General features: G+C 39.2%; 1 protein-coding gene across 2 annotated transcripts in view; it reads right to left on the minus strand.

Moving 5' to 3' along the window:
• The window catches only part of kif21a (kinesin family member 21A), a 107,736-nt gene that overhangs the window by 12,147 nt on the left and 79,852 nt on the right, over positions 1–15,737 (minus strand). For both annotated transcript variants that reach the window (XM_055153568.1, XM_055153567.1), the window contains 12 exons: positions 15,208–15,276; positions 14,934–15,070; positions 12,818–12,962; positions 11,431–11,625; positions 10,834–10,935; positions 9,257–9,422; positions 3,990–4,047; positions 3,539–3,593; positions 2,564–2,781; positions 1,813–1,980; positions 1,698–1,730; positions 141–277 (listed from right to left, as the gene is read on the minus strand). In XM_055153568.1, the coding sequence (XP_055009543.1) occupies positions 141–277; positions 1,698–1,730; positions 1,813–1,980; positions 2,564–2,781; positions 3,539–3,593; positions 3,990–4,047; positions 9,257–9,422; positions 10,834–10,935; positions 11,431–11,625; positions 12,818–12,962; positions 14,934–15,070; positions 15,208–15,276 (1,483 nt within the window). The remainder of the gene's footprint in view (positions 1–140; positions 278–1,697; positions 1,731–1,812; positions 1,981–2,563; positions 2,782–3,538; positions 3,594–3,989; positions 4,048–9,256; positions 9,423–10,833; positions 10,936–11,430; positions 11,626–12,817; positions 12,963–14,933; positions 15,071–15,207; positions 15,277–15,737) is intronic.

The following is a 15,737-nucleotide window of genomic DNA, read 5'->3' on the forward strand; positions in this document are numbered from 1 at the left end:
AAGACAGCAATACCCTATCCACCCAATTCTCTATAGTTATTTTAATAGATCCAGTTTGCCAGTTTCAACTCCAAATGTGCATTATACTGCCCTCTTCTGGTTGGACTGAGTATTTATCATGACAGTTTTACATTGTTTACCTTTCGATCCGGTGAAGAGCAGGTCGTCAGTGGCGTCCACACACAGCACGGGTTTGGTGTGTCCCTCTGCCACATAAACACACTGCAGTTTGGCCCCTCGGTTATTCTTCTGAGTTGTGAACGGGTTAATCACACCTCTGTAAAACAAATGGACAATCAATATTGCTTTTCAAAACTGCACTCGTAAGCATGGAGTCTTAGTGTTTAATCAGGGGTTTCAGTAACATTTGTCTGTTTTTTTTTTCCTGTTATAGCCATTTTGAGGACTTCTGATCATTCAGAAGAGAAATGTTCGAACCCATAGGTATAGGAACTGAATCATAAATGGTTAATGTAATGTCCAAAGAAAACAAAACAGCAAAAGTGAATTATGTAAATGTTTACAAATTCATTATATTCCTGTTGGTTTAATCTCAAAGTTGTTGTTGTTTTTTTTGTCTGGGCCTGGTTTGTACTAATCTTGGAAGCCAGCTGCTCAATCCATGTATCATTCGTTCATTTGTTTTTCAAAATAAATCCAAAAGCAAGAAAATGAAGGAAAAAAAACAACAATTTTCTTCATTATTTGTCTCCAAAACCAAAATGAAAAAACAGATAACGAGTAGTTTTTTCAGTTTTCGATTTGGCGTTTAAATGAATTACAGAAAAAATGGATAACGGCCGTTTCCCATTTCTGTGACTTAAACTGTGATCCCGGACTAAACCAGGACTGAACCAGGAGTGTCGAGACGTGCCCGAAGGTGCACCCGCGTACACTGATCAATACGGAGACCAGGGCCAGACCGAAAATGAGACTGAGACCAGGACCGAGACCAGGACCGAGAACAGGACCGAGAACAGGACGAGACAGGACCGAGACAGGACGAGACCAGGACCGAGAACAGGACCGAGAACAGGACCGAGAACAGGACCAAGACCAGGACCAGAACAGGACCAGGACTAGGACTGAACCTGGACGAAACCAGTTTTAAACCAAAACTGAACCAGGACTAAACCAAGTCCTGGTCTCAGTCCCGACCTCAGTCCCGGCCTCAGTCCCGGCCTCAGTCCCGGCCTCAGTCCCGGCCTCAGTCCCGGCCTCAGTCCCGGCCTCAGAATCAGTCCTAGTTCAGTCCGTATGCAGAGCAAAAATCCGGCATCGCAGTTTAAGTCACGTAAAAGGGAAAAGGACGTTATCCGTTTTTTCCATTATTCATTTAAACACAAAATCGAAAACTGAAAAAAAAATCAATCGTTATCCGTTTTTTCATTTTGGTTTTGGAGACAAATAATGAAGAAAATAGAAAAGTTTTTTTCATTTTCTTATTTTTGGTTTTATTTTGAAAAACGATTTAAGAAAAGATACACAGATTCTACTCCTACTGCCTTTTCAAATAATGTATGTATTATTATGAAAAAGGAGCATTCTTGTTTGGCCAGACTCGTTAACTACACAACCAATTTTCACTCATAAATAACTGGGGCTTAGAGTTTTACTTCAGTTTAACTCACTTTCAACTCTGCCTGAACACTAATCACTATATACACCAATCAAAATATGACAGAAATATTTTGTACCTGTGTCCTTCAAATACAGGAGACTCATCCAACCTGAAAAGTAATAATGCAAAGTCACACCCAAGTGAAGAGCACCTTTTCTGAACATCTAAACATGTATCTGTTTGACACTCACAGTGCTCTGTAGTCACTGCCTTTAGCTTTGCTCTCTGCGTTGTTGTTAGACACAGGTTGAGTCACAGACAGAGGAGTTATCGTCACTTTCTCCTGGATCCTTCTGCGATTCATCGGTGATCGCTCCACTGGCCTTTTCTCCGTCCCTGTGGGAGACCTGCATCCTCCTCTGAGCAAAGAAATTAACAAAGAGTTTAAATTCAAGAGGTGCTAAAACATGATCAGCACAATAAATGTATTAAAGTACTGGTACATTAAAATCCATAGTATGTTTCTTTTCATGAATGTACTAATAGGCCTACTATAAAATAAATACAACTGTCACAACACTTTGAAACCTATATTGTGTATCTTTCTAGTCCAAAAGTTTGTCTTATTTTTAAAGAATTTCAAGATCTGTAATTTAATTTGAGAAACATTTCCCTTGTGGTTTAATTAAGTTGATTTTAAGATGTGTTCAGACTAAGTTCCTAAGTTTGTGGTCCTAATTTCAGCCCAGTTTGAGTCCAAATATAGTCCAGGTGTCCAAATCTAGTCCAGGTGTAGCCAAGGTCTAGTCCAGGTGTCCAAATCTAGTCCAGGTGTAGCCAAGGTCTAGTCCAGGTGTAGTCCAGGTCTAGCCCAGGTCTAGTCAGAGATCTACTCCAGTTTAGTCCCAATTTTGATGTTTTCTATGTAGTATGGGAATGAACCATAACTTTAACTTCAGTCAGTCTGGTTTGGTGCTGGTTTGGTGTTGGATTGGTACTCACATGCTCGCAGCCCTGTTTGTCGCTCCAGATGGAGGTAGAGTCTGTTCTCTGTCGGCGGTGTGACCCGTCATGTGACCCGGGGCGTCCCCAGGCCCCTCTGGGCGCTCGGTCAGAGGCAGCAGTGGAGAGGGGAAGTCTCCTGTGGGCGACTCACCAAATCCGTCCCCTGAGCTGCTGGCATAGAGCAGCTCCATCTGTGTGGTGGTCCGCCGACGAGCCTGACACAAGAGACCAGGTCAGTCAACTAATAACATTCAATTATAATAAAATACATTTGTAAACATATAATTAAAAATACACACTGTTGCGCAAGTTACTTAAAAACTGTAATGCATTATTTATTACTCGTTACTGTCATGTCAAAGTAATTTGTTAGATTACTGCATTTAAAATGTAAGACATTACACAACTATTGCAGCACTTTAAGTTACTCTTACCAAAATAACTGTGTGAAGATGCCAAACTTTTGTGCCCTATATGGACTGAACCAAGACTAAACCAGGTCTAAACTAGGACTTGGAATCTAGGACCGCCCCTGAGAGAGCCTCAAGCCCGTGGAGCAGGGTGTCCACAAAGCATAATTGGGCGTTAGCTGCTATTAGCCCCATGGAGCATGGAGCTCTGTGCTGGTCCTTTCGCTCGTGGTTATCTGACGGTCTACATGGGCTCACCTCCAGGCTCATCCCCACATTCGGAACAGTAAAGATGGCGTTTCACCGCTGCTGATATCGCAGTGATTTTAGCAAATTTGTTTGAAGAAAAACGAAAAACACACCACTTCAGTCCAGGTTAAAAATGCATTGTAACGCGTGTTACTCACATTTGTACGCAGTAAAATATAAAAATTTCTCCCTGTAATGCCGAACATTACTGCGTTACAGCAAAAAGCAATGCAGTATAGTAATTAATTTTACTTTTTAACGCATTACTCCCAACACTAAAAATACATACATTCTATTACTTTGCATGTCTTACCTTATTTCTTGGCTTAGATTCACCACACAACTTCATTAAATCTGAGGCAAGTGTGCTAAAAGAAAAACAAAAAATGTCGTTATGTAGTAGTTAATAGTTAGTCATCATTTTAGGCTATTTTTGTTTAACCAGGAAAAGAATCTCATTTTCAGAGGATTCTCCACACAGAGAGCCCCAGGAGTCAAACCGAGGACCTTGTCACTGTGAGGCTGAAGCACTAACCACTCCGCCACCATAAAGTTAATCTGTGAACTGAGTGGGCCTTTCCATGAATTAAATATGAACTATTGTCCAGGTCCAAGCCAGTGACAGCCTCTGATTTACAGTCTTTCCCTCACACGAACGTCATTTAAGGGTTTATAGCATTCAGAGTAGTACAAATGTAAACTTTTCACCTTTAAATTGTATTATAAGTGGTACTGTAAGTGTATGTTGTAGTTTTTGTACTTACTTTCCTTCAGTGGCTGGACTTGGAGTGGACTCATCACTGCTGCTCTCGTCTCCATTTTCTGCACCAGAGGAAAAAGCATTAGCCCTCACAGTACCAATGACTCAATATGTCTTCACCTAAAACATCAAGCATAAACTAGATTTTTTTATGATAACAAATGCATTATATAAGAGTAAGGTTTAGTCTGAGGAGTGGGCAGCAACCAGGGATTACCAGTTAAAGATGCTGAAGCTATGGAGTCACGTTTGCTCTAATAATGAACGGTTGGAGCTAATCCACATACAGAGGAGGAACATGGGGCTGCAACAACTCAAATTAAATATTATGCAGAAAATATATACATAATGTTGTTGTTTATAGCAGCAGTGATTAATATGCTTCCTGTCTCCTGAAATCACGTGAATAAAATAAAACCTTTTTAGACAAATCGTACATTTATTTAAAGACTAACTACGTAACTTTTATGGAGGAAGGTTCAACAGCCAATTTGTCTCCTTGGATGTTACTGATTTGTCTGCAATGTTCCACAGAATGGCCTTTGTGTTGGAAATTTATATTGTGGAAAGATTTCCTTCAATCTGTCTTTGTGTGAATCAATGTGATTTCTACCTGAGACCAGACCCCCACAGGAAAATATTGATTATGACTGATGAAATTAAAATAGTGAATTAGTTTATCTTTTAGAAACACATTTGGTCTTGTAACTAAAACTCATTTGGTTTGGTAGTTGAAGTCAGAGTTAGAAAGTAAACACTTGTGTTCCGTTTTGCTTGCTCATCTTGTCAGGAAGTGACAAATATCAATGCATATCAGATCAAGCACATCTGGCCACACCTCAGTAGGAGTCATGGTCTGGTCATCTCAGCCTCTATAAACTTGGTGCTTTGTAACATTTGGGGCTAATGTGGTAAGGACATGCTGCTGGAGAGGAGAGGCTGTTACAAGAATAAACTTTTGTCTGTATTCCAAATACTCATCGGGCTTCGCAAATGGATTAATTATTTGTCATCAAGAGTTACATAATAGTTTCTACGACAGCCTTACACTTATCTAGCCTGCATTTTTAAACAAGGTTTTTATGCCAGAAAACCATGGAATTACCTCTCCACAAATCTGACCTGTAATATTTCCTGCGTGTTTCCGCAGAGCTAGATAAAGCCATACTGTGGAATATTTCAGGAGCAATAATATCTACCGTATTTTGGACTATAAGTTGCACTTTTTGGTTTGGGTGTTTCCTGCGACTTATACTGTGGTGCGACTTTAAAATTTTCACACTGACAGTCGTGAGAGGTTCTAGTCTTGTGTGTCAGTAACTGTTGCTCCTGTTATTTATGTACCACTGTCACTTCACCCTTTACTGCGCATGTCTCCTGCAGAAAGAGCCACGGTCCTGCTGCAAGTAGTGAAATATGCAGCCAAAAATCGTAACTGAGCAGCAGAAAGAAAGTTTGGAGTGAGCGAGAAATTTGTGAGGGACTGATGAAAGGTGGGGATGCAGAACACAGCTTTACGGTAACTGGGAGGGTGCAACATGGAACTTTCCTGGAAGTCACTGGATGGATCGACAAAGTCCGGACTTCAGTGACAACAGAAACCATCCTGTCGGGATTCAGAAAGGTCGGAATAATTCTGACTGGAACAATCCGTGTATCATTCGTTCATTCGTTTTTCAATATAAAACCAAAAATAAGAAAACAAAAAAACAACAGTTTTCTTCATTATTTGTCTCCAAAACCAAAATGAAAAAACGGATAACGATTCGTTTTTTCAGTTTTCGATTTTGTGTTTAAATGAAGAATGGAAAAAACGGATAACGATCGTTTCCCGTTTACATGACTTCAGTGACTGCGATGCCGGACCGCATACGGACTGAATCAGGACGGATCCAGGTCCGAGACCAGAGCGGGACTGAGACCGGGACCAGACCAGGACCAGAGCGGGACTGAGACCGGGACCAGGGCGGACTCTGAGCTTTGACTCCAAGCCTCCACGGGGTCCGAGCCTCAGCTTCGAGCTCCGGTCCTGCCGTGGGCTCTGAGCCTCCGGTCTGGTCCTGGTCTGGTCCTGGTCTTGTCTCGGTCTCGGTCTCAGGCCCGCTCTGGTCCCGGTCTGGTCCCAGTCTCACCGCATACGGACTGAATCAGGACGGATCCAGGTCCGAGACCAGACCGAGACCAGAGCAGGACTGAGACCGGGACAGAGCTGCTCCGGTCCTCCGCGCTCAAGAACCGCGGTTGGTTCCGAGGTGCAAAGCCTCCGACTGACGCTTTCACACCAATGAAAATGAATCGAACTAAGAGCTTTTGGTTCAAATGGACCAGGTCCGGGACTAGACCGGGACCAGAGCGCCGGGGCCGGAGCTCGGGTCTCGGTCTGGTCTCGGACCTGGATCAGTCCCGGTTCAGTCCGTATGCGGTGCAAAAGTCCGGCATCGCAGTCACGGAAGTCACGTAAACGGGAAACGGCCGTTATCCGTTTTTTCCATTCTTCATTTAAACACAAAATCGAAAACTGAAAAAACGAATCATTATCCGTTTTTTAATTTTGGTTTTGGAGACAAATAACGAAGAAAACTGTTGTTTTTTGTTTTCTTATTTTTGGTTTTATATTGAAAAACGAATGAACGAATGATACACGGATTTGGAACTGATGCTGAGTCTGACAACAGCTATGCAGAGGAGGAAGTGGTGCTCTGTTTACCTCCAGAGGTCGCAATGTTGCTTAGAAATGACACCAAGGATGAAGAATTCAATGGATTTAGTGATTTGGAGTGAGATGGAGAGTTTGGTAAACTTGTTATGTTATGTTATTTATGCTCTAGTTATCCGAATAACTGTTCATATTAACAGCTTGTTGTTCTCTGTTCTATTGTTATTACAATAACTTGCCTTCCAAGATGAAATGTTGGTTCCTAGTCTCTGATTTTATAAAATAAATTTCCCCCAAAAAGTGTGACTTATAGTCCAGTGCCACTTATATATGCTTTTTTCTTCTTCATTACAGATTTTTTGGCTGGTACGACTTATAGTCCAAAAAAATATGGTACATGGAAACAAGCCAGTAGCCGACCACCGACCAGAAAAGTTACAGAGTCCACCTTTGATATGGTTTTGATATCAAGTGATATTCATAATGTTGTAGCCCAAAAGAACATTGTACACAAAACCTGTTTAATTGTTATATTTAGTAACACATTAACATCATGGGTGGGGTAACTAACATGGGAGACACAGACTTCATGCAAGCAATGGCCTTTGTTACTAGAGCTTCATTAGTTTTTAAAGACCGTGGCAGATGCACTCTACAACATTAAAGACAACGGGATATTTCACTGTAGTGTGCATCGTCCACTTCTGTACAGCTTTATACTCACCGGGTAAAATGAAACCTAACTCTGAATTCACAACAACAGAAAAAAACAGAAACCAAAAGTCAAACTCCCAATGAGAAAGCCGTCACGGTTATTTCACAGGCTTCGTATTGTCATCTCATTAATAATAATTTTAGAACAAGTATGAATGATTTGATACTGTGAGCCTGTAAAATAAATGTGACCATATTGTGAATGAACAGCAGTTTAAAACGGCGGTTGTGTTCATGCTCTCCAAGGCTGCGTTCACACACATACTGGATTAAAGGAACAGTACGTAACTTTAATTTTAAATTCCATAAACACAATCTAATTTCTGTATGTCCCTAGGTAATAAAGTTGGCATGTTCAAATCAAAAACAGCTCTTACTGATGACAACATTAGTGCTGATTTATTCTTAATTACTAAAACATTAAATGCTGTGGTCAAACTGTTTGTTATAACTTTGTGTTTTGGTTGTCAAGGCGATAATCAAATCAGAATAAACAACATCAAGTCCAAAGCTTTTGTAATTAAGAATAAATCAGCATTACAGTTGTTATCAGTAAGTGCTATATTTCATTTGAACATGTTTACTTTGTATGAGCTGGGAACACAGTTAGATCATGTTTATGGAATTTGAAATCAAAATCTTGCCTGACTGACAAATGACTTGTTTCAGTCTTGTTCTAGTCCTGGTTTAGTCCTGGTTTAGCTCCAGATCAAAGGGCCCATGTTATGAGATTTTCAGATCTATGTTATGATGTTGTTTTGTTTCATTCACGCACATTTAACACACAAATCTTTACACCTTCACTAGAATCATTTGGATTATTTCAGCCCTGGAATTGCCAATTTCTACTGAATTAAAGGCAGTGTTGGGAGCAACGTGTTATAAAAGTAACAAATTACTGTAATCCATTGCTTTTTGCTGTAACGCAGTAATGTGGCATTACAGGAAAAAAAAAAAGGTAATATTTTACTCGGTACAAATGTCAATAACGCACGTCGCATTTTTAACCTGGACGGAAGTGGTGGGTTTTTTGTTTTTCTTCATACAAATTCGGTAAAATCACCATGATATCAGCAGCGGTGAAACGTCATCGTTACGGTTCCAAATGTCAGGACGGGTCCGGAGGTGCGCCCGCATAGACCGTTGTGTGACCGCGGGCGAAAGGACCAGTACAGAGCTCCGACAGGTCCTAGATTCCAAGCCCTAGTCCAAGATTAGTCCTGGTTTGGTCCTGGTTTAGACATGGTTTAGACCTGGTTCGGCTCTGGTTTAGTCCCGGTTTAGACCCGGTTTAGTCCTGGTTCAGTCCAGGTTCAGTCCTCCTGGTTCAGTCCTCGGTTCAGTCCTGGTTTAGACCTGTGTTAGTCCTGGTTCAGTCCTGGTTCAGCTCTGGTTTAGTCCTGGTTCAGTCCATACACTGCGCAAAAGTTTGGCATCTTCACTCGCTGATTGTTATTTAACGATCAGTGACAGTTATTTTGGTGAGAGTAACTTAAACTGCTGCAATATTCGTGTAATGTCTTACATTTTAAATGCAGCAATATTGTAATGTAAGAAATTACTTTGAAATGACAGAAACACGTAATAAAATAACACATTACAGCCTTGAAGTAACTTGCCCACCAGTGATTAAAAGTAATAAGTCGTCATTAACTTGAACACTACCACTTGAACAGAGCTTTGTAAATGGACACGGACTAATAATAAAGGATTACTCAAACGTGTGAATGAAACAAAACACAACTCCGGGTTTTTGATGAGGTAACAGCATTCTAACATGGTGTAAAGCTCACAAAGTCAATTCTGTGTGATATAGGCGTCCCAGCGTTGCTATAGTGTGTGTACATGTGTGAAGACAGCCTTAGTCTCGAGTATTACACACATTATAGTTGCATTTGTACCTTGTAGCGCGCTCCCGAGCAGTGCGTCCAGCTCCGGGTTGATCTCCGCTTTCTCCTTTAACATGTGGAACAACAGCTGGTTCTGAGTGGCACTGTTTATCTCCGTCTGCTTCAGTCGTCCCTCCATCACTTTGAGCTGGGACTCCTTCTGAGCTGCCTGGAGGCCCTGATAGTTATAAAACATACAAGTGAATCTCATGCTCAGGATGTAGACAGACTAATAATAAAGAGTTACTCAAACATGTGAAACAAAACACAACTCCGTGTATGTTTTTGAGGAGGTAAAACCATTATAACATGACTTAAAGCTCTTACGTTCAAGACATAATTAGCCCAAATAAGTTAATTTCTTATAATTTATTTAAGTGTGAGTTCCTATTTGAAAACAATGGGGTAATTCTACATGACTTGAATTGCAGTTTAGTGACACTGAATTTGACGTTATATTATTTGAGTTAGAAGCTAGATTCACACCATTCAACGGAATATAATGTACATGGAGTGAAAATATTAATTTAAGTTTGTCTCTTGTCTAAGTCCCGGTAACTTCTCAGTTCTTTACAGGTTAAGTGAAATGAATGTGAATTAATCAATGTTGACCGTGCCTTTATTACAGTAACAGTCTCAACATTCAAACAGTATATATATGATATTGCCAATTGTTTAAAAAAAAAAAAAAAGCCTCAGACTAAGTCAAATAAATATGTGTAAATACAAAGTAAGAAGAAACTGAGGCACTTAAAAAGTACAAAATAATTAAAAGCCTTTAATACCACATGGCAGATAAAGTTAAAATCACGCCAACGCTTCGGCCCTTCAGCCTTCATTAGGGCACTGCTCCCTACACTGAAGAGCACCAAAAGGACAATTTTGCACAATTTTTGTAGATCCAAGTAGCACTCCTGCCCCCGAAGCTTTGCAAAATATGTGTAAATACTCTGTGGCCAAGGCAGGCTCCTTTCTACAGGTTCTGTATTTACATGGTCTTTTCATTGAGTTTTGTAGAGCAATGCTGCCCTCTCCTGTTTAAAGCAAATATTGCAAATAATCACACATGGCCAGTAAACACAACAGGCTGGAAGACATTTGGAAAGATGCGATTATAACTTCCCAGGCCCAGTTTTCTTCATCTCCATGTCATTGTAGTGTTTCATTATGTTCGGCTGATCAACAATTACAACTATACCTCAGTTTTTATAATTTCCCCACTGACACACAACTCTAAGCGCACTGGGTTCATGTGATTAGAAGAGATGAGGCGCCAAATTCAAGACTATTCCAAACAGCACATACATATACAGTCTTCATTTTACCGCTGATCACATTTACGTCAATGGGTTTTATCACAGTCAGTTTTAATAGATCCATGTTAGGCGAGCCCAGTGTCGGGAACTACACTGGAGGCTGTAATCGCATCTTTCCGAACTTCTTCCTGGTTTGTGACGTAACAGTGAATAGAGCCTATTGCACAAGAAAATCTACAAACACTTTAATATACAACACAACAAGGATTTATTTCCATAGATAAAATAAATAAAATAATAAAAATAATAATAAATAAATACAGTTGTGTGTACCTTGTTGATGGCCATAGTCATGAAGTGGTCGAGGAGGAAGCGAGCCTCAGTCAGACTACAGGAGCTGATCACAGCCGTCACATCTCCAGTGTCACCCTCGTCCTGAAAACACACAAATGAACACCTGTCTCTTGCTACCTATTTCACCTAAAAAAGAGTGATTAAAAGGAGCTCTACTCATGCGCTGTTAGCAGCCAGACTCCACTATCTCATCACCAACAAGTAAAGTGAAATCTGCTACAAACTTCTACATCACTGTTATCTGCTAAAGAATCATCTTAGAAGGACAATGGACACAAACTGTACATTTTGAGAACTGAAAAATGAAACCACCTCTCACTTATTTTGGACCTGCCCAGACTCTGTGTGTTTTTGCAAAGAATTCATAAAACATATACTCAACTTCTTATCCCATTTTACCATTTCTTATAAAGATGTGTTGTTTGGTTTTTGAGTTGAGCATCATACGAAAAGTAAACAATATTATATAATTATGTGTTAAACAAGTAACCTGTCAGTTGGTTTCATGGAGGGGGGGTTATGGTAATATTTGTGTCATATAAATTGTCGGGAAATTGCATGTAAAGTAAACTGTACCTTGGCCTCCTCCATCTGCATGATGTTGGCCTGACAGTCTGCGATGCTGTCGTTGATGTAGTCGATGTTTGCACTTAAAGACTCCAGCTCCTCACTAAGAGATGCCAGGCTCCGGTCGGCGTCTGCTCCGTCGGACGCCATCTTGTCCTTCTTCCTCAGCACACGCTCACGCCGCCTCGTCAGCTCCTCTCTTTGCTTTGGAGGAAAAAGAGAGTAACATATGTGACAATTAATCCAGAAAAAATACAGCAACTGTGTTACAGCATATTTTTTAATATTGTTTTATATAAACAATATTCAGACGATATGTCAATCCAATAGAAATGTGTTAATAAATGGATACAATTAGAATCAAATATCAGACTGTAGCTGCTAGAGGTTGTGCATTGCCTTGAGTCTGACGATACGATACATATCATGATTCACATGTCACGATTCAATATATCACGATATATCCTGATACTAAAACAATGGATGATATATTGCAATTTATCAATAATTACTTCAAATAATACATTCAACTACAGCTTAAAGAGAGCACAATTGTATGAAATATAATTTATAAATTTTTTTAAATCATGAGAACAGTGAATGTAACTGGGGCTGGATATCGGTAAGAAGTTGGCGATACGATCCACACCTCGATACACAGGCCTCGATACGATACGTTTTTTGAAACAGTGCATTTTCGATTCAGTACGATTCGATACGATATATTTCAAATAGATTCGATACAGTTGGTGAAAAAAAGGCAAAATCATGGCTGTGATACTAAAAGTTCACTAAGTCCACTAAGTTTGTGCAAAGTTAAAATGAAAAACACCAATTTTAATCATCAAAACAGTGAGAATGTCAACACAACTGTAGCTCTCTATCGCAAAATGATTTTGAAAAATATACCTAAAATTACTCTTGGCGATATATCGATACAGCAGCCCACAATAACGATACTGTATCATCAAATTAATCATCGATATTTCAATATTTTTGCACACCCCTAAATGTAACAAATACATTTTTGTGAAAAATATTATTTTAAAAATCAGTTTGGATCTGTTTTGAATCGATTCACGAATTGTGCAATGAAGTTTCACAATATATCACTGAATCATTTTTTTCTTACACTCCTAATAGCTACTCACAAAAGTGCAGAAACATCACTATCCTCTATTATTTGGAAGTTTTAATTGCAGAATTTTTACTATAAACAATATATGTACACACAATATTCAAATTTCTTGTATCTTCAAAAAAACATATTTTGTTTCAATAATTTGCCCACTATTACCCATCTAAAATGAACTATTTATTTGTGTAATTGTACATGTCAATTTTGTATTCTCCACCTCACATATGAATGAATGAGTGTGTGTTTTATCATCTTTACCTTGAGCAGTCTGTTCATGTCAGTTTCCATGTTGGAGATGGTCATTTTCTGCATGATGATCTCAGTGATGCGTCTCTCCAGTGACTGCCACTTGGCCCGGGCTGTTCTGGTCAGATACACTTTACCTGTGCGCACTGGAGAGCTCCTGTAAAACACCCAAGATACAAAGGTCTGTCACGGTAACAAATTTGTTGCTACAGAGGAATATCATAATAAACCATAATATTGAAACTATATTATGCCACTTAAGTGTGTTTTATATATGGTACAGTATTATTAATGCATGAGCTATAACAAATAAACAGCAGAACATATTACATGAAAAATATCAGATTCCTTGACATGACAAAAATTGAGCCCCAAAATATACTGTTCCAGCTTTCAGATATTGAACAGTAAGTCAATATAGTAATTATTCTGACAGGTCTGAAAATATATTAGACCTAACAAACTTGGGTTGTAGTGAACATGCACGGTGCTTCATTTAGTCATCTTAAGTGCCATGATGTGAGCTCTCAAAACTATTCAGTATCTTTTTCATCTGACCATGCATCGTATAAGACTACGCAGTAGGGTTGGGTGGTAATACAGTATTACGTTATCCCGCGGTATCAAAAATAGCAACTGTATCAGTTTCATTACCGTCATAAAAAAATCTGCAGCACATAAAAACCTAATATAATATTATAATTTATTGATACCTAAATTTGTTTGCTCAACACAAATGAATGTGTGGCTGTATTTTCAATTTAATGTTATCATGATTTATAACTAATAGTATCTATAATGTTTATTTTAACTGTGTGGGGAGATAACGTTCGATTAGTTTTGTTCTGTTGTCACGTGACGCTCATAAGAGAGACCAAGACAAGACGACAAGTCCGGCCACAAACGAGTTGATCCCAAAAAAACCCCAATAAACACTAGTACTTCTGCAATTTGGCAGCATTTTGGCTTCAGGCGCACAGTTAATAATAATAATAATAATAATGCATCCGTTTTATATAGCGCTTTTTTGGACACTCAAAGACGCATTACAGAGCATTATTCATTCACTCCATACCCAGTGGTGGTAAGATACTACTGTAGCCACAGCTGCCCTGGGGCAGACTGATGGAAGCGTGGCTGCCAATCTGCACCATTGGCCCCTCCGACCACCACCATCACTCACGCACACACCACTTTCATACTAGGCAATGAGGGTGAAGTGTCTTGCCTAAGGACACAACAACAGTTTTTACGACTGATTTTCCCAGTGTCTCCCATCCAAGTAATAACCAGGCCTGGTCCTGCTGAGCTTCTGAGATCTGACAGGATCAGGCTTTGACAAGCCGGTATGGCCATGTGTGTATGTTTTACACAAACAAAACTTAAAGCCACATGAATCATTTTCATAAACTATAAAGCGCAGATAAAAACAGTTCTTTCCTTGTGTGCTGATGCAGTTCAGCTTCTGTTGGACTCAAGGACACGACTCAGTGGAATATGAGTGTTCGCTCTCTCTGACAGAGGATGTGCTGCTGACGGTGAGTCTGTTCTGTGCTTCTATCACGTTGGAGATGGTTCATGTGAAACTTTTCAGAGATTATAATTCTGCAGGTCGTAGCATAGACCCTATAGCAGTGTGGCTTTGTATTTTACCAAAGTTGTACTAAAACATTTTGGTTATACAGTAATACTGTATACCCTGGTAAAATACTGAGAAGTTTTAACGGTATAAAAATCTGGATATGCCTATCTTTACTAGCATACACAGTTATTAGTATTCACATGTAAAAAATTTTACAAAAACTCACGAATAACTCCCAAATCACCAGATAAATCACTACACACCTTCTTCGTTCTGCTGTGGTCCATAGAAATGATTATAGTGCCATTAAAATAAATTGGTTGGCGGTTTTATTCTATTTTATTATTTCTATTCTCTTGTTGTTCTTGAACTGTGCAACATTGGAATCCACATTGTGGGTCAAATAAAGCTTATTTTATCTTCTCTAAAAAATGCTGGTTGATTAAGACACTATTGACAAATTAACTGACCAAACAAACTACAGCCCCATAACAAACAGTTTATAACATCATCATAGTTTAAAATAAAAGAGCAGTAGGATGATACCTGGCCCCATTGGTGTGAGTGACAGTGGACGTGTGTGTTTTTCCCATTGGTCCTCTGTGAGCCGGCTCCTGTGTCTCTGGGGTTTTTCTGTTCATCTTCCCTGACATCGGCCTCACCTGACGCCTCAGAGCGGTCACCTACAAGTGTACAAGAATTAGGAGTAAAACAGACAGAAATAATCAAATGAACTGCTAAAAAAGACATTACGCTTGTGTATGCTGTGTAGTTTTAACATATGAGACCTGTGGATCATTGCGATGTGTTTGTGTCTTACCTCTTCATTTTTTCTTCGCAAAATTAACTCCTGTTGTCTCTTTTGGGCTTCAAGTTGCCGTAGTTGGTGCTATAAGTGAAAAGGTACAATTTAAGGTTTATATTAATTAAAATAAGTTAACAAAAGACGCTATTTTAACTTAACCCTTCCAGACCTAAGGGCAATTTTTGTAAATTTTTTCTTGCCTGGATTTTTTTTTCTTAATTTTGCTTTTAAAACTCCCCCTTTTACCCCCTAATGAAGTGTTATACATCCTTTTTTTCAGTATAGCCTGTTCTTTCACAATGTGCATGCTGCAGTTGTGTCATATGGCTGTAACAAAAGTGATAGGACCAGAAATACAAATAAAAAAAGAAAACGGAAAACAAAATTTACACTCTTTCATACAAAACACACAGTAAACATGTATAAACAACTTTTAGACATAAAAAAATGTTTAATTTAGGGCCTTAGGTACAAAAGTGCAAAATATCAAGTCTGTACGTAAACTAAAAATATCCTTATTGCTTCAAAACAGAAAAAAAAGTGCA

This window comes from Boleophthalmus pectinirostris, unplaced genomic scaffold (genome assembly GCF_026225935.1).
Source record: "Boleophthalmus pectinirostris isolate CB_2022bp ecotype Guang Dong unplaced genomic scaffold, ASM2622593v1 HiC_scaffold_18, whole genome shotgun sequence".
Classification (NCBI taxonomy): domain Eukaryota; kingdom Metazoa; phylum Chordata; class Actinopteri; order Gobiiformes; family Gobiidae; genus Boleophthalmus; species Boleophthalmus pectinirostris.